The sequence below is a fragment of the Balaenoptera acutorostrata genome, chromosome 11 (genome assembly GCF_949987535.1).
Source record: "Balaenoptera acutorostrata chromosome 11, mBalAcu1.1, whole genome shotgun sequence".
NCBI lineage: Eukaryota > Metazoa > Chordata > Mammalia > Artiodactyla > Balaenopteridae > Balaenoptera > Balaenoptera acutorostrata.
In genome coordinates, this window is record NC_080074.1 from 97,256,650 (window position 1) to 97,284,390 (window position 27,741).

Consider the following 27,741-nt stretch of genomic DNA (forward strand, 5'->3'; position numbering starts at 1 on the left):
TCGTGTCTTATCGGTCTTTAATTTCCCATGCAGATGCTTAATGCATATTTTCTGAATAAAATACTTCAAAAAATCTGCCTCCGCATAAATGGTACTTCTAAGTATTAGGAGAAGAGGATTTAGAATCTCTTCGGCAACAAGGTGACAATGGATATAATTTCTAATTTAAACTCCTAGTTCATATCAAGAGAAAATTTTTCTTTAATCATTATTTTCATCAATGTCCTCTGTTCACTGTCATAACTGAAAATATATTACTTCAACCATAACCAGGTTCATCGTATCAAAACCTTGCATCTGGCTCTCCTCCTGTTTCCCATCATGGTTCAGGATCAAGGTGCAAAGGAGAACCCCATGCGGGAACTTCGCATCTGCAAGCTCTGCCTCAACATCTGTGTAGGGGAGAGTGGAGACAGACTGACCGGGGCAGCCAAGGTGCTGGAGCAGCTCACAGGCCAGACCCCTGTGTTCTCCAAAGCTAGATACACTGTCAGATCCTTTGGCATCAGGAGAAATGAAAAGATCGCCATCCACTGCACAGTCTGTGAGGCCAACGCAGAAGAAATCCTGGAGGAAGGTCTAAAGGTGCGAGAGTGCGAATTAAGAAAAAATAACTTCTCAGGTACTGGAAACTTTGGTTTTGGGATCCGAGAACACATCAATCTGGGGATCAAATATGACCCAAGCATTGGCATCTACGGCCTAAACTTCTATGTGGCGCTGGGTAGGCCAAGTTTCAGCATCGCAGACAAGAAGTGCAGGACAGGCTGCATTGGGGCCAAACACCTAAGCAGCAAAGGGGAGGCCATGTGCTGGTTTCAGCAGAAGTATGATGGGATCATCCTTCCTGGCAAATAAATTCCCGTTTCAATCCAAAAGGCCAATAAAAAGTTTTCCGTGAAATGTAAAAAAACAAACACACAAACAAAAAACAACCCAAAAAAACAAAACCTTGAATCTGAAGTTCCTAAGTGGGGAAAGGTCTACTTAGCTCCTAGCATGGACCACCTATGAAAGGAGATTCAAAGATTGTGACCTCTCTATACCCTGGACCTTCGTGTTATATCATCTACAGATAAAATGTACTCAGCACCTCAGTCTCTGGTTGCATCAGGAAAATTACTCCAATGGGAATTCACACTGGAGTTTACTTTGGTCACTCTTCAAAAAAATATTCGCAACATTATTGTAATTCAAGAGCAGGTCATCCTCTGGATACAACTAGTAGAGTTAGTTTCACACAATGGACCATTGTTCACAGGCATCTCTGGCAACATATGCCTCCAGTAGCTACTGGCTAAAACTAGAGCTGTTGGTTCTCAGGCCTAGAATAATAATCTACAGCTGCATGGTGCCTTAGTTTTTTGTTTTTTTTATTTTATTTTATTTTTATTTATTTATTTATTTATGGCTGTGTCGGGTCTTCGTTTCTGTGCGAGGGCTTCCTCCCGTTGCGGCAAGCGGGGGCCATTCTTCATCGCGGTGCGCGGGCCTCTCACTGTCGCGGCCTCTCTTGTTGCGGAGCACAGGCTCCAGACGCGCAGGCTCAGTAGTTGTGGCTCACGGGCCCAGTTGCTCTGCGGCATGTGGGATCTTCCCAGACCAGGGCTGGAACCCGTGTCCCCTGCATCGGCAGGCAGACTCTCAACCACTGCGCCACCAGGGAAGCCCGCCTTAGTTTTGAAAGCTCTTTCACACCGACCAAGGTAGAGATACCGTGAAAGGTTAGAACACTTGGCAAGCTGTGTCAGTGGTTTAGTAACGTTGCACTTGTTCACCTGTATATGAGGCTGGGGGGAGCAAGCACTAATTTAGAAACACACTTGTAAAACCTACGCCTAGCCCTTCTTTTCCATTCACGCAATCAACAAATATATTTTTGTTAAATATTTACTATATACCTATTACATACCAGGTACTATGCTAAATATCAGGGATAACATTTTAATAATAGACACCATTGTTTTCATCATTATTACCCATACCTATTAACAATAAATCATGCGGAATCCCAATGCCTTCTCGGACTCTTGACTTGCACATTTAACTCAAGAATTGCCAACCTAATTAAGGACCCGCCATGCCTTGAACGATTGAAATAGGATTCTCTTAACTATGGCCCTGATAGAAGGCACTGTAAACTCATTTTTTAAATTTTATTTTATTAATTTATTTTTGGCTGTGTTGGGACTTTGTTGCTGCACGCAGGCTTTCTCTAGTTGCGGCGAGCGGGGGCTACTCTTTGTTGCCGTGCGTGGGCTTCTCATTGCGGTGGCTTCTCTTGTTGAGGAACACGGGCTCTAGGCGCACGGGCTTCAGTAGTTGTGGCTTGCGGGCTCTAGAGCGCAGGCTCAGTAGTTGGGGCACACAGGCTTAGTTGCTCCGAGGCATGTGGGATCTTCCCGGTCCAGGACTCAAACCCATATCCCCTGTATTGACAGGCAGATTCTTAACCACTGCGCCACCAGGGAAGCCCAGGCACTGTAAACTCTTGAATGTGAAGAAACTGTGATCAGTGCTTGCCTCTGGGGAGGAGCACTAGTTTGGGACACAGTGGTGAGAGGCAGGGTTTTCATTGTACAGGCATATCTGGGAGATACCACGGTTCAGTTCCAGATAAAGCAAATATTGCAATAAAGTCACACAAATTTTTTGGTTTTCCAGTGCATGTAAAAGTTATGTTTACACTGTTCTGTAGTCTATTAAGTGTGCAATAGCGTTATGTCTAAAAAACAAAGTACATACCTTAATGTCAAAATATTGCTAAAAAATGCTATCATCCTAACCTTTAGCAAGTCATAATAGTAACATCAAAGATCATTGATCACAAATCACCATCATAATAAATATAATAATAATGAAAAAACGAGCAAATGCTCTTGGAGACATGGCACCGAGGTAGGAGATAGATGGGCTCCAGGCTAGACATTTCCAACTGGCATCCTGTTCACACTTCCTGGGGTGAGAAGGAGATGGGCTCCAGGCCGGACATTCATTACCAACTCCCTGTTTACATCTCCCGAAGCAAGAGACAAACGGGCTCCAGGACTACACATTTATGACCGGACTCCTGTCTATATTTCGAGATCTGCATCTCGATGTAAAAACCAGCAACAGAAATAGAGTAAATAACCAGACATTGGACATTTTTATGGCAGGGACAGAGTGGGACTAAACCTTGTTAAAAGATCAAGAGGTCATAAATTCCCATCCTTGGGGCAAGGGAAACATTGCACATGCACAGAAAGTCTCCTTGGGAGTCAAAAAGGAGGGGGCGCCACCCCATAATATGTGATGCTAAGGCGGTCCCATAGGCCTCTGGGGTGTAATCTAGCTTGGAAAAAGTTGCGCATGCGTGTTGGGGAGGGTCTTAGGGCAGGGCAGGTGGAAAAAGAAACCAGATAATTGGCCAAAGGTAAGCAAAGACCTGGAAGAACTGCCCTATATAAATGACCTAACCGCCTTTTTATCGTGCTTCTCCTCACTAGGGAGGGCGCCCACACCCTTTCTCTCCGGGTGTGCATCTCTGCCTTGCTTCTACCTCAACTAAACAAATGTTTCTCTGTTTGCTCTCCTACTTGTTGTGCTGTGTCTCCAATAGTAAACTTTGTACCTGTTTTTACAGTTTTTGCCTCCATGAGAAATGCATTTTTCACTGGGGGCAAGAACCAGGGGGTGTGGTGGCTAGGATTCCTAGTTTTCATCCAGGCTACCCAGGTTCAATTCCTGGGCAGGGAATTACGATCTCGTTTCACGCCACCACTCACTGCTGCCTCTCCGAAATCAGTACCAATAGACTTGCTCCAGGCAGAATTGCCACAAACCTTAAATTTGTTGGAAAAAAAAAAGAAGCAGTCTCTGCTAAGTGCAAACGGAGGTATGCCTGTACAGTGTACATTTGTGTACTGTTTGACTTTCATCGTGGGTATTTGCCTGTTCTCTGGTCTCCAGGAAGCGAGAAGGCGCAGCTGCAGACCCTCAGGCACCCACGAGGGTGGCGCCCCCGCCCTGGCAGCGCGCACAGCGGCTATGCGGGGCGGGGGTGGGTGAGGGGGGAGCCGGGGGACCCGGGGAGGGGCTCCCGGCTCTCCCCGGTGCCCAGGGGGCCTGCTCCAGGTTGCTGGGAAGCAGCTCCGGGTTGCAGGGCGGCAACGTGCCCTTCCACCTCCGGCAAACTTTCGGCCGCCGCAACGGAAGCAGGAACTCGTGAATCACAAACCCAGGGCTGGGCGAGAGCTGCGGAGTCTCCCGGTTGTCCTCGCCGAGCCCCTCGCGGATCCGCCGCTGCTTCCCCGAGCGCGCGGGGCTGCTCTGCACCGGGAGGGCAGCAGGGCCCGGTCCTCCGGTCTCCAGGTAAAGGCTCCCCATCCTCCCCTCCAGCCCCCGCGGGCAGTATCGCCACCTGCGGGGGCAGCGGCGCCCCCCGCCCTTTCCCGGGGCAAGCCTCCTCCGCCCCCTCCGGGAGCTCGGAGAACTGGCTGAGACGGATGCTGGTGGCCCCCGTATCCTGGAGACGGTCTTTAGGCCAGCCAGCAGCAGGGTCAGAAGAATGGTTTAGTGAGCCACGTACATTTCCTCAAAGAAAAGGCAGATTTCCCATTTTTTCTTGTATGATTCGTATCCTGTATTTATCGAACCCGCTAATTGTCTAATACTCTGTAGAGTGTGTGTTTATACACAGTTATAAACACCTTGATAAATTAAGTTAGATTATGCTGTGAGAAAAATGATTTCCAATATTTGACTGATTGCAGGTACGATCCCGTAACTCCAGTCAGCAGGCATGTAAAGCTCAGGTGCATCTTCTCTTACCCACCTGTATCCTTTTCCCACTCTATTTCAACAGGATTCAACTTCACTTTGAACCTTTTTTTTAAAATTGTAAGCTTGTTTTGATCTTTTTATTGTGGTAAAATAGACATACTGTAACAAAATGTATTATTTTGATCATTTTAAGTGTACTTTAGTGGCATTAAGTACGTCCACATTATTGGGTAACCGTCACTACTGTCCATTTTCAGGACATTTTTGGCATCCCCGATAGGAAAACTCTGTACCCATTAAACAGTAACTCCCCAGTCCCTCCTCCACCAACCTCTAGTAACTTCAATTCTACTTTTTATCTCTGTGAATTTGCCTATTCTAGATACTTTATATAAGTGCAATCATACAATATTTGTCCTCTTGTATCCAGTTTTATTTCACTCAGCATAATGATTTCAAGATTGTAGCATGTATGAGAATTTCATTCCTTTTTGTAGCTGAATAATATTCCATTTTATGTATTTGCCACGTTTTAAAAATCTGTTCATCTTTGGACCTTTAAGGCCTAAATAATAATGTATTAGAAGAATGAATTTACCTAATAATTGTTTGGTACCATTAATGAGATAAGCGCTTTAGTATTTGCTTGTGATCCAGGAGCAATAAAGATGCTGGTACTGAAAGCACAGCTCTTCTCCTGCATCCCCTGGCACAGTTCAGGTTTCTTTGCAGCAGCTTGAGGAGAGATTCTTAGAATGCATTCAAAGTGAAGTGTTGGCCTGGTTTTTCTTTTTTTGTTCCTGTTTTGTTTTCTCCAGTGACTTGCAAAGTGTGGCAGCATAAAAAGTAACTTGTGCCAGGATTCTTAACCTGGGGAGTCCATGGACAGTATTCAGAAAGTCTGTGAACTTGGGTGGAAAAGTTTATTTTGCTAACCTCTAAATGTAGTGTAGTATTTCCTTTAAGAGGCATGTAGGCAAAAGCCACAGGAGTATTAGTGGTAGGGTAGCTCTGATTTGCCACCAGTAGAAATCACAAATATTTCCATGTCATGTGACTTACTACATATATCTCAAAATCATTGTTCAACACTACTTCAAAATTATGGCAATGATTAGACCTACCATCTGTTATTTATCACACAGTTGTTTTTATTTTAACTGAAAATGGAGCTAATGGGATCTAGCTTATAGGATTCTTGTAAGGATTAAATGACATAATATATGTAAAGTGCTTAGCATAGAGAACCATAAATGTTACTTTCATTTTGCTGTTTTAGAAAGTTGGACATAAGAGTTAGCAAGGAAGGTATTAGACTTGTGCTGTATTACCATATACTGTTTTTTTAAAATACTGGGTTTTTTAAATTTATTTATTTTTTACTGACCAAAATCTACCTATTTATATTAGGATGCACTCTTTATTTGTTTATTTATTTATTATTTATGGCTGTGTTGGGTCTTTGTTTCTGTGCGAGGGCTTTCTTTAGTTGCGGCAAGTGGGGGTCACTCTTCATCGCAGTGCGCGGGCCTCTCACTATCGCGGCCTCTCTTGTTGCGGAGCACAGGCTCCAGACGTGCAGGCTCAGTAGTTGTGGCTCACGGGCCCAGCTGCTCCGCGGCATGTGGGATCTTCCCAGACCAGGGCTCGAACCCGTGTCCCCTGCATTAGCAGGCAGATTCTCAACCACTGCGCCACCAGGGAAGCCCCAGATGCACTCTTATGTTCTACAGCTCTATAGGTTTTGACAAATGTAATGACATACATCATTACAGCATCATATACAATAGTTTCACTGTCCTAAAAATCCCCTGTGCTCCACCTATTCAGCCCTTCCCTTTCCTCCAGACAACCACTGATGTTTTACTGTCGATGTTGTTTTGCCTTTTCCAGAATGTCATAGAGTTGGAATCATACCTTTCACACTGGCTTCTTTCACTTAGCGATATGCAATTAAGGTTACTCTTTTTGTGGCTTGATAGCTCGTTTCTTTTTACTGCTGAAAAATATTCTATTGTGTGGATATACCAGTTTGTTTATCCCTTCACCTATTGAGGGACATCTTAGTTGCTTCCAGTTTTTTGGCAATTATGAATAAAGTGCTATAAATATTTGTATGCAGGTTTTTGTCAGGATTTAGTATTGTCAGTTTTTTGGATTTTAGTCATTCTGATAGGTGTGTAGTGGCATCTCGTTGTTTTAATTTGCAGTTTCCTAATGACAATGATATTGAGCACCTTTTCATATGCTGCTTTGGTGAGGTGTCTGTTCAGGTCTTTTGCTCACTTTAAATTGGGTTGTTTGTTTTCTTTTTGGTAAGTTTTAAGAGTTCTTTGTGTATTTTAGCTACCAGTTATTTATCGAATATGTGTTTTGCAAATACCTTCTCCCAGTCTGTGGCTTAGTTTTTCATTCTCTTAACAGTGTCTTGCACAGAGCAGAAGTTTTTAATTTTAATGGAATCCAACCTATCAATTTTTTCTTTCATGGATTGTGCTTTTGGTGTTGTTATCTAGAAACTCACCTAATCTAAGGTCACAGAGACTTTATTCTATGTTACATAGGAGTTTTATAGTTTTGCATTTTACATTTAGGTCTATGATCCATTATGAGTTAATTTTTGTGAAAGATGTAAGGTCAGTGTCTAGATTTTTTTTGCATGTGGATGTCCAATTGTCCAGCACCGTTTTTGAGAAGAATATCCTTTCTCCATTGAATTGCCATTGCTCCTTTGTCAAAGATCAGTTGGCTGTATTTGTGTGGGTCTATTTCTGGGCTCCTTATCCTGTTCCATTGATCTATTTGTCTGTTATTTTGCCAGTACTACATTGTTTTCATTAGCAGTGCTTTCTGGTAAGTATTGAAGTCAGGTAGTGTCAGTCTTCCAGCTTTGTCCTTCTTCAGTATTGTGTTGACTATTCTGGGCCTTTTTGCATTTCCATGTAAACTTTAAAATTGGTTTGTTGAGGTCTATAAAATAACTTGCTGAGATTTTGATTGGAATTGCATTGAATCTGTAGATCAAGTTGGGAAGAACTGACATCTTAGCAATATTGAGTAGTCCTATTGAGGAACATGGAATATCTCTCCATTTATTTAGATCTTCTTTGATATCTTTCATCAGAGTCTTATAGGCACATTTTAAAAACTTTTCAGTAATTATATTTCAATATAACTATCTTCCTTTGTAATCCTATATATTTCATTTTATACATTTAACAACATGGCTTTTATACATTTTAAGACATGTCAGAAGAGAGCCTAAGCACCACCAGAGTACCAAAGGGTTCATAACCAAAAAAAAAAAAAAAAAAAAAAAAATTAAAGAAGCGGTAATTCTGATCTAGGCTATCATTTAGTGAACAATTTGTATTCTGGAAATGAGGATATTTTCTGATATAGCCTTGCCAGTTTAACATTTTTTTTCCTGGAAGAACCAGCTCACCAATGGAGTTGGCATTATATGTATTATGACTTTTGTGTTTTTAGGGATGTCAGAAAGAACACTTGCCCCTACAGTTTCCTTCAACTGAGCCAGAATATTCCCCCTGTTGATGGGCTAATTCCTAGAAGGACAATATATGTAATTTTCTTAGCGCATTGCCTACCACTCAGTAGGTGATTTTAAAATGCTAATTGTTATTACTGAGAAAGAAAATATGTCCAAAGCGATGATCATTGCTTCATCAATGACCACAGATTTTGTGTCCTTTCCCCTCTTCTTAGGAGAGGCAAGAAGAGGAAGGATTCTAGAACTGAAAAGCAGACTACCTCTTCTTTCATAGATACTTGTCAGATTTTAAGCATTGATGGGAGAGCGCATGTGTGTGTGCTTACTAGCTTTTTGCCAAGTTTTTAATGAAAGGTCTCAAATCTATTAAAAGTGAAACAAATAAAAAATACTTGTTTATTCCTGTCCTATGAATTGAGTTGTTTGCATTGACTGGAAGGAAATGAAATGTATCTTCTCTAGGATTGTTCAAAGAAACAAAACTCATTGATGATTTTCTATTTTTGTGCTAGAGAGAAATTCCATCATCTGTACAATCTTCTTGAAGCAAACTCAGGCCAGAGGGAGAGTTATCCGACCTTCGGAGACCAAGACTAAACTGAAATTTAAAATGTTCTTCCGGGAGGGATGGAGCTTGACTTACACTCGTGTAATAATTTGTTTCCTGACACTAAGGCTGTCCACCAGTCAGAACTGCCCCACCAAGAGTCTAGAAGATATGGTCATTGACATCCAGTCATCTCTTTCCAAGGGAATCAGAGGCAATGAGCCCATACACACATTAACTCAAGAAGACTGCATTAATTCTTGCTGCTCAACAAAAAACATATCAGGTAAGTAATAATGCCTTGGCAACTCTTTATTCCATGTGTTTTGTGATGTAAGTAGCTGGTTGATGAAGCTAAATGGTTTGTACTAGTGATTCTCAATGGGGTAGAAAAGTGGGTGGCAAAATCACTACGGAATGTTCCATGGTGTGCTCTCCCCTCCCCTAAGCTGAGCCAAAGTTACTGATGAGTGTATATATATTATCACTCAGATATGTGGGTAGAAAAAGGGTTGAAAACGACTGGTGTTATGTTCTAACAGGCATTTGAGATATTGAAAACAAAAGTCCTATTTAAATGCTTGGCTTCCATCATCATGGAATATTGGAATACAGTGTGATATTAGAAAGAACGTTTAAACAGAAAGGGAGTTGAGGCAAAAAATAAAATTCTAAAGTCATCCCATAGGAGAATCAGCATTTGAGTTTTAAGTAGAAGCACAAAATTTCCGTTTTATCTCCCTTCCCTGGAGCTGGTGGCACAGGTGAGTCAGGAAGCCACTGGCCACTAATTGCAGCTTCTAGGAATCTAAGAGGCATGGGAAGGGGTTTAGAATGACCCATTCCATGACACAGAAGGAAACTGAGGCCCACAGGTTTGAACCATGCCCTTGCATATTTCAGGCTCCAAACCTATGACCTGAAAACAGAAGTATATATCTAATAAACAAACAAAAAAACCACATAAGTTTATTGAGCACCTAATGCCTTGGTAGGTGCTGGAGATAAAACAGTGAATAAGATGGAAAAGACCTGTCATCAAGGACCCTAGAAGAGCTAGTGAACACGGGACTCGTGATCCTTACTTGATTTATCAGCTGACTAAATCATATGTTTTCTCTTAGATCTTTATTTCCGTTTCATGCTATGATTGTGGTATAATAAGACAAATACACATGGACATGAAATTGAAGGACAGAGACTTTTGCGTATTTATATTTATTTATAGTCTTTGTCCCTGATTCCTGGCACAGAGGTCCTAAAACCCTGGGAATATTCTGAGCTTAGGAGCTTCTTCTGTTATTCACAAGGAGCCCCATTCAACCATACCTGAGCTTATGCTAACGAGGTGACTCTTGGTGGGACCCTCGATCGCACCAGGATGGCTGCTAGTTGCCAGCAAGACCAAGCTTTGCTTAGAAGCTTGGAACTTTCAGTCATCTCCACCCACCTCCAGGTAGGGGGAAAAGGGGTGGAGATTGAATTCAGTCGCCAATGGCCAATGACTTAATCAATTATGCCTACATAATAAAACTGCCATGAAAACCCCTAAATGATGGGTTCGGGGAGCTTCCAAGTTGGTGAACACATCCATGTGCCAGGAGACACCCCAACTCCGCAGGGACAGAGGCTCTTGCACTTGGGACCCTTCCAGACCTCGCCCTATGTACCTCTTCATCTGGCTGTTCATTTGTATCCTTTGTAATAAACTCTAACGGTAAGTATTGCATTTTCCTGAGTTCTGCGAGTAGTTCTAGCAAGTTATTGAACCTGGGGTGGGGGGGTGATAGCCAAGTTTGCCGTATGTGTGAGTGACCTGAGGACCCGATACTGTGACTGGCGTCTGAGTGGGGACAGCCTTATGGGACTGAGCCCTAGACCAGTGGGGTCTGACACTCCAGGCAGTTAGTATTAGAATCGAATTGAATTGTAAGACACCCCGTTGGTGTTAGAGAATCAGAGAACTGGAGAATTCGGGTAGAAATGACACCAGGTATTTGCTGTCAGGAGGAAGCAAATACTTCAATGATCTTCTCAAATTGAGCTGTGTGCTTTTGGACACTCTTCATAGAGACGTAATTTATGGAAGTCATAGAGATCTCATTTAAATTTCTAGTTTTTCTTTAAATGTTGATATCAACATACATGTGGAATAGAACCAGCACCTGCAAATAGGACTGAATGCCATGTGGGCGTATCCTGGCAACATAGGAAACCTTGCATTTCTCTTCAGTTCCGTGATAGGTGTTTAGTAAGAAATGAGGGTTTGCGGCTTTATTCTACAAGCAAAAGTACTGTTACTGCTTTACTGTAAGCAGAGGTACTGTGGGTCTCAGTTAATGGATCTCAGACTTTTCCCTCTTTTACTGAGCGTTGGTTTTTGCCCGTTTAGGGTTCCAAAAAAGCACTTTGATAATTTGCCTATAGCCACAGACTCTAGAAAAATTGCCCACAAATACAAAGGACACAAAATTTTGTGTACAACTTGGACCCTTTATGGACCCTCCCCTTTACCTAAGTGCCCACAAAAATGGTTTGTAGAATTATCACATCGTGGGGAAAGGAAAAGCCAAAGTAACCAGAGTACCTTTCTTGTTACCTGGCTAATGGAGACATGATAGGATAAAACCCCTGCAGAAACGAACTCAGTCTTATTTTCCCACTGGGGGAGTCAGGGGTGATCCCTGACCACTGCCTGACTGGGAGACAAACAAAAATGATAAGGAAGAGCAGAAGTTTGAAGAACCAAAAGAAGAATGGTACTGATAAAAGTAAAAAATAGACTTGACATTCCATATGCTATGCAGCTCCATTGTGGAAGGAGGCATGATATGTATAAGGCTGAATTTACTGACCCTCCCTGCCCACCACCCTCCCCTCGCCCCACACCAAGAAAACCAGACTGATGGCTTCGTAGGCATCTAAGATGCCTTCAGTATGCAAGAGGTACGTACAGGCATTAGGGTTAGATCCATTTCCTAAGGTCGGACTCAGTAGTGAGTTGTAGACTCAGTATTTCTATGTATGTTTTGATAAATATTTTAGCAAATGGAAGGCTTCTTTCTAAAGAATGAAACGTACTATTAAAAATGTTTCGCCAAAATTACCTTCATTCTGATTTTTAAACCCGAGGTCTTTAAAAGTTGCTTTCAGTGACTAAACTAAGGAAAAGGAAATGACTCAGCGGCCAGCAGGCAATGAACAAAGGTTTTTGTGTTGGCCGCTAGAATAAATGTTTTCCTGCTCGCCGTATTCTTTGGAAGATCCTATTTCAGAATAATGCTTATGAAACCTTTCATTGCAGGGGACAAAGCATGTAACTTGATGATCTTCGACACTCGAAAAACAACTAGACTACCCAACTGCTACCTGTTTTTCTGTCCCACTGAGGAAGCCTGTCCCCTGAAACCAGCAAAGGGACTTCTGAGTTACAGGCTCATTAGAGGTAATAAAAACATTGTTCTTTGTCTTTTGTGATTGGAATTATTTAAGGATATGATTCATGTAGAAAGGTTGCCTGCAAGAGTTTAAGAAGAACTGCCAAAAGGGATCACAAATATAGAGACACATCAGAAAAAATCTCATGATTTAAAATTCAGTTGATTCAACCAAGTATCTTTCTTTTTTCCAGTGAACGTATTTTATACCTATGAATGATAGTATTTTGTTTTGTTTTCGTTTTTACCTTCTTAAGATAAAAGGCACATAGATCTTTCATGTAAACACTTTGAAACACGTCTTTAGAACCGTGTCAGCAACACTGGAATAAGTATACAGGTCTCCAGGGGTGACTATTTTGAAAGGGTTAAGACGATGTAAATACAGTATATAAAACTCCAGTACATTTGTCGTTAGGTTCCAATTATCTTGTAATCACATTCTCTGAAATCAAACTCACTGGATTTTATTATCCAGACCTGCAAGGAAGCTCATTTAAGAAGTTTTTGAGAAACAGCTACAAGCCAAATTTTGTGCAGGCATTGGAAATAGAGTCTCCACATTTGGAAATTACATATTTGCTCAGAATACAGAAAATAAACAAGTAAAAATAATATAATGATTTGGATATGCCTTGGTGAGATTTTGGCTTGTTAATTTTTCAGGATGAAATGCTTTCAAGTATGAAGTTTACTCTTATTTCAGTTTTATAAAGTTTTTGTCCTTACACCCTTAGGTATTAATAATACTCCCTTTGTTCATTTATTCAATAAGAAACAAATTTTATTTAGCGTCTTCTATGGGCCAAGCACTTTTTACGCCTTAAGGGTAGAAAGATACGACACTAAACATGAAAAACAAGGTTCTCATTTCTAGAACTAATATTTTAGGAGAGAGAGACAATAACCTTAATAAATAAATAATCAAGAAAAATAGTCACCACGGCCACAGAGAACAGACTTGCGGTTGCCCAGTGGTAGGGGGTTGAGGAGGAATGGAGTGGGAGGCTGGGGTTAGCAGATGTAGGCTTTTATATATAGAATGGATAAACAACAGGTCCTACTGTATAGCACAGGGAACTATATTCAGTATCCTATGAAAGGGCTTCCCTGGTGGCACAGTGGTTGAGAATCTGCCTGCCAATGCAGGGGACACGGGTTCGAGCCCTGGTCCGGGAAGATCCCACATGCCACGGAGCAACTAAGCCCGTGCGCCACAGCTGCTGAGCCTGCGCTCTAGAGCCCGTGTGCCACAATTACTGAAGACCGCGCACCTAGAGCCCGTGCTCCACAACAAGAGAAGCCACCGCAATGAGAAGCCCGTGCACCACGATGAAGAGTAGCCCCCGCTCGCCGCAACCAGAGAAAGCCGGCATGCAACAACGAAGACCCACTGCAGCCAAAAAAAAAAAAAAAAAAACCTATGAAAAACCGTAATGGAAAAGAATATAAACAAAAAGAATGTAGGACTTCCCTGGTGGCGCGCAGTGGTTAAGAATCCGCCTGCCAATGCAGGGGACACGGGTTCGAGCCCTGGTCGGGCAGGAACCCACATGCCGCGGAGCAACTGAGCCCGTGTGCCACACCTGCTGAGCCTGTGCTCTAGATCCCGTGAGCCACAACTACTGAGCCTCCGTGCTGCAGCTACTGAAGCCCGCGCGCCTAGAGCCCATGTTCTGCAACAAGAGAAGTCACTGCAATGAGAAGCCCGTGCACCACAATGAAGAGTAGCCCCTGCTCGCCGCAGCTAGAGAAGGCCCACGTGCACCAACAAAGATCCAACGCAGCCATAAATAAATAAATAAATAAAATAAATTTATTTTAAAAAAAAGAGGTGGTTACCCTTAAAAAAAAAAAAAAGTATATATATATAAACTGAATCACTTTGCCGTACAGCAGAAATTAACACAGCATTGTAAATCAACTATACTTCAATTAAAAAAATTTAAATTAAAAAAATAACAGTGATCAAAATAAAATGAAACATGGCCTTTATATAAGAATATATTTTCAAAGCAGAGAAAATTAAAACATAAAATTCCCATTTAAAAAAACAGTCATAAGAGCTATGCAGATAATTGAGCTAAGACAACATAATAGATAATCACAGAGGGACTTCCCTGGCGGTCCAGTGGTTAAGACTCCTCGCTTCCATTGCAGGGGATGCAGGTTCGATCCCTGGTTGGGGAACTTAAGATCCCGCATGCCACACAGCACAGCCAAAAAAGAAAAAATAGATAATCACTGAGTGGACCGTCTGGATTAGGTGATCAGGGGAAGCGTCTGTGAAGATGTAACCCCTAAGCTGAGATCTGAACACGGAGGAGCCAGATGTGGGAAGATTGTAGGAAGACCTTCCAGGCTGAGGAAACAGCCTGTTCTAATATCCTAAGGCAGAATGGTTTGGGAGTGTTTGTTCAAACACTCCAATCTCAGCAGCTGACTCATAGTGAACCATGTAAAGAGTGACATGCAAGAAGGAAGGAAAGTGGGGCGATCCCATCAAGCTCTGTAGCGGGTAAGGAGTTTTTATTTTCGGTGCATGATGGGAAGCCGTTGGAAGGTTTTCAGCAGGCACGTATAACGTGCTGTTTTAAAGGTGATTTCTCAAAACTCACTGTGACTGATCTATTGGGAATGGACAACGACGCAGCAGCAAGAGGGCATGTGGGAAGACTGGGTAGGAGGCTGGGACGAGATCCGAGTGAAAGGCCGTGGCCTTGGGGACCAGGGAGACGGTGGAGGAGATGGAGGGAAGTAAACCCACGAGCCATTTCAGTGATAGCATTGACCGGGCTTGCTGGTGGTGTGGATGTGCGGAATGAGGAAAAGAGAAGAGTGAAACTGGATCCGAGTCCTGGGCTTGAGCATCTGGATGGATGGCAGTGCCATCTACTGAGCCGGGGAAGTGGTTTTGCGGTTGGGAGGGAGAGTGCAATCAGGGTTCTCTGGGGAACGATGCTGCCCGGGCCATCCGGACACTGACTCTGCTTTGTCCCCTGAGTGAGGCTGTGTCTGAGTTTCGTTCATGAAGCAGGAAAGCCTGACGTGTCAAACATTCCCTTAAACAGGAGCGTAAAGCACAGATTGCTTGTGTAAATTCTTCCTACATAGTGGTAGAAGCCCAAGTCTAAAAAGATTGGCAGATAAGGTACAAAGTTTCACTTTTGCCTGATGAAAAATTCTGGAGATGGTTGATGGTGAGGGTTGCACAAACGCAATGCCACGGAACTATACTCTTAAAAACGGGTTAAAGTGGTACATTGTATGTAGTATATTTTACCACAGTTGTTAAAAAGAATAATTTTTTAAAAAGACTATGGCACAGAACAAATTAGACCTCTCAGAGCACCCAGGATCTTACCTTGGGTGGAAAGTATCTTGTCGTCTCCCTGCCCCTTCTGGGCTTCACACTGGCCAGGGCAGTTGCCCCTGACTGTTCGCCTCCTTTACGTCTATATGTAATCTTGGCTAAAAACACCGGGACCTACAGTGTTGTGTGGATATGGCTTCTTGCTTGTCCTCTTTTTTTTTCATCACCTGGAACGTGGCAGAGCCTGTTGGACACCCGGGGATGGTATCCAGCAGGAAATGGACATCGCAGTCTGAGTTTCCAGTGAGGTCAGGGCTCAAGACACTAATTGGAATGTTTATTTTTCTCCTTCAAGAGCTCCCATCAGGTGGAAGTTGGACCATCACATCTGCCTCTCTGATCCCTTCTCACTGCCTCTTCTTCATTGTGTCCTTTCTTCCACTGTCAGTGTGTATTCCCTATGTCTATCAGCTATTTCACAATTAAAACAGAATATTAAAGAAATTATAGGTAATTGAATCCGGTCATTCGACTTCCATAAAATCTATACCAAATAAAAAGCTGTTGTTGTGAAACTGTTTATTGTGTAATTAGTTTAAAAAGTGAAAACAGCACTTTTTGAATTAGTTTAAAGGAAATTAGTTTAAAAGTTTCTACAGCTTAAATGTCCAAATGCTAGGGAATGGTTGGGTGTAAAGTATAATGGATCCACCTGAGGGAATACAATGCAGATGTTAAAAAATAAGTTTGAGCTGTAGAAATAAAATGTCACCTAAATTTCAGGTGAAAAACACCCAGTTTTAAAATTACATGAAAAAAATTTTAATTTTAAGGTATGCGTAAATGTTAATAGTTGCTGGGACATGATAGAAATTATCGTTGAATTTGTTTTATAACTTTCATAATACTTCTGTCATGTTATTGATTTTATAATGCATGTATAAAAGAGGGAGTATGTGGTAAAGATTCCATTTTCTCCGGTGGAACTGGGAGAAAAGGGAACTTGGCTTGTGCCTAAACCTTCTAAGGGCAAGTGTGAAGGTAGTGAGTGAAGTGGAATTAGAATCGAACAGTTCCTGTGTCAGCCACCAGGGGGCACCATCAGCCCGGAGCCGGTGGCTATCTAGGGGCAAAGTGGCACCAACCCCGGACTTGGTGTGCAGCGGGCTGTCTGTATCTACAGATGTTTACACATTGTGTTTGTAATTCTATTTATGAATCTGCCCGTGTTGATGGATTGAGATTGCCCCATAAAAATAAATATCTGCCTCCTGGTCAGAGTGAAATTCAGTAGATATGTTTGGTGGTTTGTTTCCTGATGAACTCTATTTCCTGTAATTGACTAATATTTACAGACTGAAAGTTTGAAAGATAATAGTGTACTCTGTTCATTCTGTAAAACCATTGCAGCTTGGCATTATTTAATCTTTGTTTGTTTGTTTTTGGAGCTTGGTGGTCTGTCATTCCTCTAAGGATTAGAATAGGGGAATTCAGAAATAGAATAAATTGAAAGTCTATTTGCTCAGCTGGTTTCCAAGTTAATAGTCAGTCCCTAAATTTTTTATCTAGTGAAGTCACTTGGAAATGAAACTCAAAAGAGCGGTTGAGGACACATTTCCCAGCTCCTTCTGTAGCTCATGGCTACGTGACTGAGAGAAAACACCACACCCCAAAGGCAAACATCAGTGGGTGAGGTGAATGGAGCAGATGTGGAGGATCCCTGTGTGGTTCGAGGATCTTTGCCAATAGATGAATCTTATCAAGAAATGGGAATAGCCCTAGCTTTGCTTTATTTATGACCTTGTATTCTTGAGAAAGAAAACAGCTGTTTTGGTCATTCTTGTCAATGGCCTTATTTTAAGTTTTGAGTTCACACATATCACAGAGCATTTATTTAGCCTTTTTTTTTTTTTTAACTTTTGGGTTTATTTATTTATTTATGGCTGTGTTGTGTCTTCGTTTCTGTGCGAGGGCTTTCTCTAGTTGCAGCAAGCGGGGGCCACTCTTCATCGCGGTGTGCGGGCCTCTCACTATCGCGGCCTCTCTTGTTGCGGAGCGCAGGCTCAGTAATTGTGGCTCACGGGCCTAGTTGCTCCGCGGCATGTGGGATCTTCCCAGACCAGGGCTCGAACCCGTGTCCCCTGCATTGGCAGGCAGATTCTCAACCACTGCGCCACCAGGGAAGCCCTAGCCTTCTTTTTAAACTTTAAAATGAAATATGATGAGTCCTGCTCTTTTTAAAAATATCTGACACGACCTAAAAATACAGGTGCTCTTTATCTCGTGGTGACACTATGCCTATGAATGTGATATCACCTGCAGCAGAAACTCTTTTCTTCAGCATTGTTGGAGGAATTTCAGGCATCTAAATTCTATTTTAGAGTGTCCTAGAGCAGGTATCCACAAACTTTTTTTGTCGAGGGCCAAATAATAAGTATTTTAGGCTTTTCAGGCAAGTCTTTTAGGCTTAGTGGGCCATATGCAATCTGTTGGACCTCCTCACTTCTGTCCTTGTAGTAGAAGCAACCATAGACAATACGTAAACAAATGGGCATGCTTGTATGCCAATAAAACTTTATTTATGGACACTGAAATGTGAATTTCATATAATTTTCACATGTTACAAAATGTTATCCTTGATTTTTTTCAATCATTTAAGAATGTAGAAACCATTCTTAGCTCGCAAGCCATATAAAGAGAAGTGGCCATAATTTGCTGACGCCTGTCCTAGATGGATTAATAAGTGACAGCTCTGAAGGACCTCTGAGTAGTGTGAAGCTTAGAGAGTAGTCAAAGATGTCACAAATCTGAAGTTGCCTCTGGATCTATTTGTTAGCAGAGAGGAGAGTGAGGTCTAGTTTAGAAACTGGTATTGAGGGGAGTTGAAATAGAAGACGGAAAAGAGAAGAGGGGAGAATCACCTTTGCTTCCTTCCTTGTGTTTCTGCCGTTCTAATTTAAGTGAAATGATTAGCCAAGTAGCAGAGTGATACAGAGCAATTCAAGCGGTCTTTCTCTGCCCCGGATTGCTTTAACCAGCCTTTTCAGTTCGAGCTGTGATAAACGGCATGTGTGACAAAGAGCAAAACTCTAAACTTTCTCACACAGGAAGAGGATCTGAGGCTGGTTCCTCCTCAGCAGGAGTTGGGACTGTGTGATCTTCTGCTCTTTATGCTAGCCACGTGGCCATCATGATTTCAAATACTGGTCCATGGTCCTCAGAACCTAAGATATTGGCTCTAAAATTTTAATCTTCAAGGGTCAAAAGAAAATCTCTCAGATCGCCTTCCTCCCCTGAGTACGATGCTGAAAGCTGGTTGTTTTTTTGGTTTTTTAAAAATATTTATTTATTGGGACTTCCCTGGTGGTCCAGTGGTTAAGAATCCACCTTCCAACGCAGGGGGTGTGGGTTCGATCCTTGGTCAGGGAACTAAGATCCCACATGCTGCGGGGCAACTAAACCCGCGTGCTCTAGAGCTCACGTGCCACAACTACTGAGCCCGCGTGCCACAACTACTGAGCCCACGGGCTCTGGAGCCCATGCGCCACAACTAGAAAGAAGCCTGTGTGCCACAATGAAAGATCCCACATGCCGCAAGGAAGATCCCGCGTGCCGCAACCAAGACCTGACGCAACCAAATAAATAAATAAATATTAAAAATATGAAAATGCAGGCTCTCAGTTGCGGCATGCAGGATCTAGTTCCCTGACCAGGGGTCAAACCTGGGCCCCCTGCATTGGGAGCACGCAGTCTTAACTGCTGGACCACCAGGGAAGTCCCCGAAACCCATTTTTTTCATTGAAAAACGTCATCAGCTTTGTGCTGCTGCCTTGGTTTCAGGGACCCTCCAGCTTCCTCCTCCTCCTCCTCCTCCTCGTGGAAGGCAAGTCACTGGGATTTTGTCTCCTCTCCGCATTGTCCTGTGGGCTACCCCCCGACCCCGTGACATCTCCCCTGGTGATGGCTTGCTTCCCAGTTGTCACCGCGGTCCCAGCTGACACAGCCTGTGCCTCACACCAGCATTTTCTCTGCCTGTCCTCTTCCTGCCGCATCACCCCAGCCCAGCTGCCTTCCCTGGCCTTGGCCCCTGAAGGGTCTCCATCTTCCTAAACCTCTTGCCGGCCATGCTGAGCTCCTCTTAGCATCTCTGCTGGTCCCCTCCTGCCTCTTCCTTCATTTGCCTGATCCTCCTCTGCACACTTCTCTTCTCCTCTGGGCCAACACTCTAGAAATAAACCACACCATCTGGGGAAGAGGCAGGGTCATCAGGATCTGATTGAGCAATTCGTATTTTTCCATTTTGCACCATGAAATGTCAAGAATCAACAGTTTGAGGTCTTACTGAACAAGCTGATAACGTTTGTCCTTGTTAACCTGCCTTCGCATGGAAATATGGAAGTCTTCTTTTTATTTTCTTTCCGTCTTCAGATTTTCCATCTTTGGCGGGAACTGATTCGCCAAGCCAGGAGGTGGCCCAAGAAGAATCTCTGTTCCGCAGCAGGTCTTCACACACCATCACTCCCACGCCCCCTCCTCCCACAGGTGCTGCAGAGCCCACGGTCTTATGGAGAGATTCATTCTCTCCGAAGTTTGGATCCTCAGATCACTTGGAGAAGCTACTCAAGATTGATCTGGCGAGTCCACAGTGGACTGTTTATAAAGAAAAAGGCCACTCTCAGAAGTCACCATCTCCCTCAGAACAAACGGTAGCTCATCTGCTGCCTGAAGATGTGACAGTGTTCCCCAGTACAGTGGCAGCTGCTTCTCTGCCCACCATCCTGGCCACTCCAAAGCCTGCATCTCTCCCTGCTGCCAGTGCTGCAGGGATACCTTCTGTGACTTCTCAGCCTCAGGGGGCCACCTCTGCCCCACCTGTAGCCACGGTCACTAACACGACCACAACCGAGGTTCCGACTTCCATCTTTAGGGCATCAACAGACTCGAAAGGCCCACCAGACACGGTGCCCTTAAGAGACATTTCCAGCTTGATTTTGAACACAGAGGCTGCCGGGGACCCTGCTACATTTCCTTTGACAAATGTGAATTCTCCCACTACAAATACAGCAGCTTCCCAGGAAGACGGGAAGGCCAGCTCTGGTGGGCCCTCCCTGAGCAGTGCTCCAGAAAGTCAGCAGGGCCTCGCATTTGAGCAGTGGCTCCTGGTCGGGACCGTGCTCTTTGGGGTTCTGTTCCTCGCCATAGGCCTGGGTCTCTTGGGCAGAACGCTCTTAGAATCCCTCCGCAGGAAACGTTACTCGAGGCTTGATTATTTGATCAATGGCATCTATGCTGACATCTAAGGAGGACATTAGATGCCTCTTTTTTTTTTTTTGGCTGTGGGATGTGGGATCTTAGTTCCCCGACCAGGACCAGGGATCGAACCCGTGCCTCCTGCAGTGGAAGTGGGGAGCCTTAACCACTGGGCTGACAGGGAGGTCCCTAGATGTCTCTTTATTCATGTAGTTACTAATAGCCCCTATGCAGCGAGGTTCTGCTGATTTGCTCATCTTCGCAGGATTTTTCAAGTATTTTGAAGACAGGCAAAGATGCCTCCTACCACTTTCCTTTTGCTTGTTCTTCGAAAAGAAGCGGGGGAAAGAAACAAACCGGGTGATTTGAAGGATCTGTCTCTAAAATATTAGCTGAAAACAAAGCTCTACCTAAAGCAATAAAGAATAATTGCCACATCAATTGGAAAACGACTGGCTTTTTACAAGGAAAAAGGGTTAGGACTCCTAGGCTCCAATTCATTAATGTTTCTGGTTCCAGATAAAGTCGACTGTTTATGGTATTAATTCTAATGGATTTACTTTCCTTTTTATGTGAATTCCAATAAAACTTATTCCAGATGTATTTCCTTCCAATTAAATATCTGAATAAATCTTTTGGTATTCAGTAATGTTCTTGTAAGTGACACGTCCAGCTGGATAACTTTAAATTTATTCCCACCAGCAAAATGATTAAATGATGAAAATATGTGTTCTAAGTTAAAATGACAAACCCCCCTTATCCCATCAATGAGCAAAAGAGGTTCCTTTGGGAGAATTCTAGCAGAATATTAGCCTGCATGGAGATGATGATAAGTTCTGATAAATGGCCAGATCTACTTTGGGTCTGTTCTAGTTAACTATTTTTTCAAAAAAAAAAAAAAAAAGAAAAAGCAAAATAGGCATTTTCCAAACTTAAGTAAATTTAAAATGTAACAATATTATTTATAAGTCCTTATCTAAACTTGACCAATAGTCAATTTTGGCTTTATTTGGAATAACATTGGAAATAATAGATAGCACTTAAAATTACAGGCATACCTCATTTTATTGTGCTTCACTTTATCATGCTTCACAGATAATTGCATTTTTTACAAATTGAAGGTTTATGGCAACCCTGCCTCAAGCAGGTCTATTGGTGCCATTTTTCAACAGCATTTTCTCACTTCATGTCTCTGTGTCACATTTTGGTAATTCTTTAACTATTTCAAACTTTTTCATTATTATTATATTTGTTCCGGGGATCTGTAATCAATGATCTTTTTTTTTTTTTTTTTTTTTTAAAGATTTTATTTATTTATTTATTTATTGATTAATTGATTGATTGATTGCTATGTTGGGTCTTCGTTTCTGTGCTAGGGCTTTCTCCAGTTGTGGCAAGCGGGGGCCACTCTTCATCACGGTGCGCGGGCCTCTCACTACCGCGGCCTCTCCCGTTGCGGAGCACAGGCTCCAGACGCGCATGCTCAGTAATTGTGGCTCACGGGCCCAGCCGCTCCGCGGCATGTGGGATCTTCCCAGACCAGGGCTCGAACCCGTGTCCCCTGCATTAGCAGGCAGATTCTCAACCACTGCGCCACCAGGGAAGCCCCTGTAATCAATGATCTTTGACGTTGCTACTACGAATTGCTGAAGGCGCAGACGTTGGTTAGCATTTTTTAGCAATATTTTAAAATTAAGGTATATACTTTTTTTAGACAATGCTATTGCACTTAATACTACAGTACAGTGTAAACATGACTTTTGTATGTACTGGGAAACAAAAAAAATTCGTGAGACTCGCTTTCTTGTCGTATTCACTTTACTGCAGTGGTCTGGAACCGAACCCGCAATATCTCCGAGGTCTGCCTTGTATTATTAAATGATTAGCATGCTGTAATTTTTATTGATTAGTTATTACAGTGTCTGAGAAATGTTTTGAATAATGGGGGTTTGCCGGACAAGTTACAGTGGGGTAACTGGAAATCCAGGAGACCGCCTGGGTCAGTTCGACATCTCATCTCTCTGGACTTCAATTTGCTTATTTGCAAATCAAGAGGTTTGGTCCCTGCTGTCATCAGGGTTTTTAAAGACAAAAATGGGATTCAGGTGAGAATTTATACAGTGAACGCTAGAGGGCAGTGACTGGTTAATAAGTAGAGCAACGAAGGCAAATGTAGACAGAGACAGAAACAGGCTTTTCTCCTTTTTCCTCCTTCCCTCCTCCTTCCCCTCCCCCCTGGTTTACACTAAGCTCATAAAGCTCATTAAGAGGAAAGCTGGTCTATTGAAAATACTACTTTTCATATATTTTCCAACTTAACAGCTTGACACAAATCTCCAAGGGGTTTACATAAGCTTTAAGTATGTTGAATAAATAAAACCTTGACTCAGTTTAATTTAACAAGTATTTATTGAATATCCACATGTAGGCCAGAATCAGATTAGTAACTAAGTACCTTGGAATTTTAAAATTTCTCCTCTCTTTGTTAACGGAATTGGATGTTGGAAATAGGGCTTTCTGTGGATGTTTATAAAGGCGTTCTTCTGGAGCTCGCCATCCACCTTGCCGTCTGCAGTCTTTCTTGCGATGGAGAAATTTGATTGGGAGCCCAGATGAGAGATGCTATGGGCCCAAACTCTGGCCATGACTGTGGGGATGTAGATTGTAGGGGAACTGCTGATTTGCGATGTCCTTCTCAAGGGGAAAGAGTAGCTCTTCTCACACAGCTCTCTGCTTATTACCCCATCACCATGGGTGAGATGCTGCATGGGGCAGTAAAAGGGGGTGAAGCCTGCATCCACTTCCTTTTAAGTACCTTTAAGAGTGACTGGCCTAGCCAACCTTCTCGACAAGGTGAACTGAATTATGAACTTTCTCCTTTGGTTTGTGGGAAGGGAAGGTGACAGCCTAGAACAGGTGAGAAGACTAGACAGGTCCCTGGGCTCAAAAATATCCTCTCTCTGTATTTCACCAACAAGTTACTCACCTGAGTTAAAAGCTATCCTTAAAAAAACTAATGACCCCTGAAGGATGAAGTCTATGGCTCATTTACTCTGGAAGAATAGTGCGATGTCCTTGTTTCTCAGTTATCCCTGGCCTGAGTGAGGCAGTCTTGAAATCTTTGGCTCCCAGACTGTGATGGGCACTGCGGATTCTCCATGCAACAGCCAGCCCAGCTCCACTTTTGCTTCATTTGTTTATAGATTGGAAGTGCCAGATTCTTTCCCAGCTCCTCTTGCAGTTAGGGATGGGCCTGTGACCCATCAGTTCTAGCTGAAAGAAAACCAACTGGGGCTTCTAGGAAAGATTCTCCTCCTTGATAAGTGAGGGCTACACAAGGAAGAAAGCCCTTATTTCCTGCTTGAAATGCCGGTCACGTGAGGACTTGATATTTGGGACTACTGCAGCCTTTCTGCCACCATGAGGGGAGAAATCACTAACAAGCCGAAGATGGCAGAGTGGGATATGGGAAGGGTCTGGTCCTTGCACCAACCTGGAACTGCCCACTTCCAATCTTGTTCTGTGATAATAAATTTCTAATATTTGTACCACTTTTAGTCAAGTATTCCATTACTTATTAACAATGATAGCAAACACTCACAAGGTACTTACACTGTGTGCCAGGCACCCTTTTACGTAGACTAACTCATTTCATTCCTGTAACAACCTCATGAAGAATTTTTATCCTTATTTCGCAGATGAGGAAACTGAGGCACAGAAAGGTTTAACTGACTTGCTGGAGGTCACTTGCCTGAATGATCTGGCTCCAGACTCCACACTTACACTCTTATAACAGGACAGATAAGAAGTAACCAAAAAAAGAGGTTTTCAGTAGATCAGATATCTTCTAGATAACAGCTTTCAAATGGTATTGAACCGAATGATGGATACCATGAGCCAGAGGCACAGAAATGAAGAGATCAGAGGTCTCATTCTGGGGCAGGCTTCTCAGCCGCTGTCATCCTGCCTTCTTGTTCGGTCACTGGCCACCTGTGCCAAAGTTAATGGTCATCCTTTAGTGGGGGCAGACCCGAGTAGAGAACCCATCATATTCCATGTTCTTGCATCTGGATTAATAGTGTCACCAGCCACCCAGTCTCCCCTGTACTGAGCAACGTCAAAGTCATACTCTGCTTTGCCCTTTCCTTCCACCTCCACAGCCAGGGTTCACCACATGTTATCTATTCTCTTTCAATAACGCTTCTCAAAGTTTTATTTATTTATTTATTATTATTTTTTGGCTACGTCGGGTCTTGTGGTGTTCGGGCTCTTCGTTGAGGCATGCAGGCTCTTCATTGTGGTGCACGGGCTTCTCTCTAGTTGTGGCGTGCGGGTTTTCTCTCTCTAGTTGTGATGTGCGGGCTCCAGGGCCTGTAGGCTCTGTAGTTTGCGGCACGCGGGCTCTCTAGTTGAGGCTCATGAGCTCAGTAGTTGTGGCGTGCAGGCTTAGTTAGCCTGTGGCATGTGGGATCTTAGTTCCCTGACCAGGGATCAAACCCGCATCCCCTGTATTGGAAGGCGGATTCTTTACCACTGGACCACCAGGGATCCCTGCTTCTCAAAGTTAACCCTTCCCACTGCCACCTCCCTTTTGGTCTCCCTGACCCATTTCTCCTTACTCTACTCCCAAGTTACACATTCACTCCGTATGACCTCCACTCCCCTTAAAAGCACAACATACACAATACATCATGCAGTACACCTCTGTGCCCCCCCGTTACCTGCAGGGGTGATCACCCCGAGTGTAGGCTAACAAGGTTCCCGTGTTCTAGCCCTGACCTAACCGTCCTCCCAGCTTCCTTCCCTCCCACAAAACCTGGGCCGCAGCTACACACACCTTTGCACTCTTTCTCAAACGTGCCAGGCACTTTCATGAGCCATCCTATTCCCTCTGCTTGTAAATTGCCCTCCTTCACCTGGCAAATTTCCACTCATCTTTCAAGACTCAGCTCAAACATCACCTCCACTGCAGTCTTCCCAGGGTCTCCCAGGAGAGGTATTCTTCCTCCTGGATTTCTGGCACGGCTCTTGATTTATACCATCAGCAGGACATTTCCATGGTCCCTTTGCGTGTATCTGTTTATATATTACACCACTGTGTTCGAGAGCAGTGCTCCTGTGATTCTCCCACACTCAGTGTGTGCCTGGCACACAGTACACTCGATAAATGATCACGAGTGAATTTTAAAACCTGTTTGTTGAAGTTCATGCCTTTCAGCAACAGGCAGTAATGTGATCAGCTGGATATGTAACAGCTTCTATATCATGAAGAGAAAATACAGGCAAGACCCCACTTATATGCATTTTTTTAGGAAAATGGAATATAATCCAGGTGCACAATGATGAAGTGTATACTGTTATTTTAATGAAGACCATGTGCTGAGGAATCAGTAGATAAGCAATTTGATTTTGTTTATTTCTCTTCTTAGAGTTAAAGTAGTACAGTTTTCTTAGCCTATGGGAAGATGAGCTGACAGAATGGGTTTTTGTTGGTGCTCTTACATTTTCGGTTAATTTTTAAAAATTATTTTATTCACGTATAGTTGATTTACAATGTTGTGGAAACCACAAGTCTGTTCTCTGTGTCTGAGTCTGTTTCTGTCTCATAGGTAAGTTCACTTGTGTCCTGTTCTAGATTTCACATATAAGCGATATCATACGGTATTTGTCTTTCTCTGTCTGACTTACTTCACTTAGTATGGTAATCTCCAGGTCCATCCATGTTACTCCAAATGGCATCATTTCATTCTTTTTTATGCCTGAGCAGTATATGTACATGTACCACATCTTCTTTATCCATTCATCTGTTGATGGACATTTAGGTTGCTTCCATGTCTTGGCTATTGTGAATAATGCTGCTCTGAACATAAGGGTGTATGTATATTTTTGAATTATAGTTTTCTCCAGATATATGCCCAGGGGTGGGATTGTTGGATCATATGGCAGCTCTATTTTTAGCTTTTTAAGCAACCTCCATACTGTTTTCCATAGTGACTGCATTTTTGGTTAATTTTAAGGCAACTTTTAGAGCACTTTTATTGCCAAAATAAGGCCCAGAATCTGTTATCTGTCCCAAAATTATGATGTTGGTTAGCAAAAGAGTCAAAACTGAAACCTTCTGATTCAATATTCTTTCCACCAAGCCATCCTACTGTGAGCAGGGCTGTGTCTCTATGGAAATAACACATCTAATAACATACACACCCAGACATGGGGTGGGAGGTGTTTAATTTTGAGTTTCAATCTCATTGTATATTACGTAATTTATAATATCTTTAGTAAACATTTGTTTTTCATCTGTTCTCCATGCGAGACATCCATTTACATTTAAATATTTGAAAATGAGGACACATAGGACTGGTTAAAGGCTAAATTCTGTTTCAATGACTATATGCAAATACTGTCTTTATCAAGGGCCAACAGCATTACTCTGTAACATTATATTTGTGTTCACCTTTTCATATGGACAATTTGTCTTCCCAGCAATATTGAAAGTGCCTGGAAGATCAGCACTCCATCTTATACTTCTTTTTATCTGCTAGCATCATTTATTGTTTGCCACCTGTGGCTGGCACTCATGCCTAATTTTTTTTCTCATCTAGTCCTAATTACAGTGCAGGAAGGATGCGAAAGACACAGCTCAGAGCATGGAAGGTCTGGGCCAGCCTCGAACTCTGCCTCTCCATCCTTGCTTTGTGTCTGTGACGACTCCTGCTGGCCCTGCGTTGAATAGGTTATCAGGAAATGTGTTAGTTGGAACATTTTCTAGACTTCTAAACTCTAAGGTTTGGGGCCTGTGTTTCATGGGATGAAAGGAAGCCCGAACGAGCCAGGCAAGAATTATAAAAGCTGGGAGTGGTGGGCCCTCGTGTGGGTACAGCACGTGCTCCGCGCCATCCCTCCCTCCGGTTCTTCCTCT

At 43.0% G+C, this 27,741-nt stretch overlaps 2 protein-coding genes across 2 annotated transcripts; both read left to right on the top strand.

Annotated features, from left to right (window-relative positions):
- Positions 1-321: 321 nt before the first annotated feature.
- Positions 322-858, top strand: LOC103003103 (60S ribosomal protein L11-like). The gene has a single exon (XM_028162340.2). The coding sequence runs from the start codon at positions 322-324 to the stop codon at positions 856-858; it is 537 nt and encodes a 178-aa protein (XP_028018141.1).
- A 3,185-nt stretch (positions 859-4,043) lies between these two features.
- Positions 4,044-22,048, top strand: MANSC1 (MANSC domain containing 1). Its single transcript, XM_007196058.3, has 4 exons — positions 4,044-4,353; positions 8,788-9,108; positions 12,127-12,267; positions 20,001-22,048. The coding sequence occupies exons 2-4, from the start codon at positions 8,886-8,888 to the stop codon at positions 20,870-20,872; spliced, it is 1,236 nt and encodes a 411-aa protein (XP_007196120.2). The 5' UTR covers positions 4,044-4,353; positions 8,788-8,885; the 3' UTR covers positions 20,873-22,048.
- The last annotated feature ends 5,693 nt before the right edge of the window (positions 22,049-27,741 follow it).

What these genes read in the sequence shown, in the direction of transcription:
- LOC103003103 (XM_028162340.2), top strand. Translation starts at nt 322, where the DNA reads ATGGTTCAGGATCAAGGTGCAAAGGAGAACCCCATGCGGGAACTTCGC.
- MANSC1 (XM_007196058.3), top strand. Translation starts at nt 8,886, where the DNA reads ATGTTCTTCCGGGAGGGATGGAGCTTGACTTACACTCGTGTAATAATT. An exon ending in CTCAACAAAAAACATATCAG is followed by an intron (nt 9,109 to 12,126) that starts GTAAGTAATAAT and finishes CTTTCATTGCAG; the next exon opens with GGGACAAAGCATGTAACTTG. An exon ending in GAGTTACAGGCTCATTAGAG is followed by an intron (nt 12,268 to 20,000) that starts GTAATAAAAACA and finishes TTCCGTCTTCAG; the next exon opens with ATTTTCCATCTTTGGCGGGA.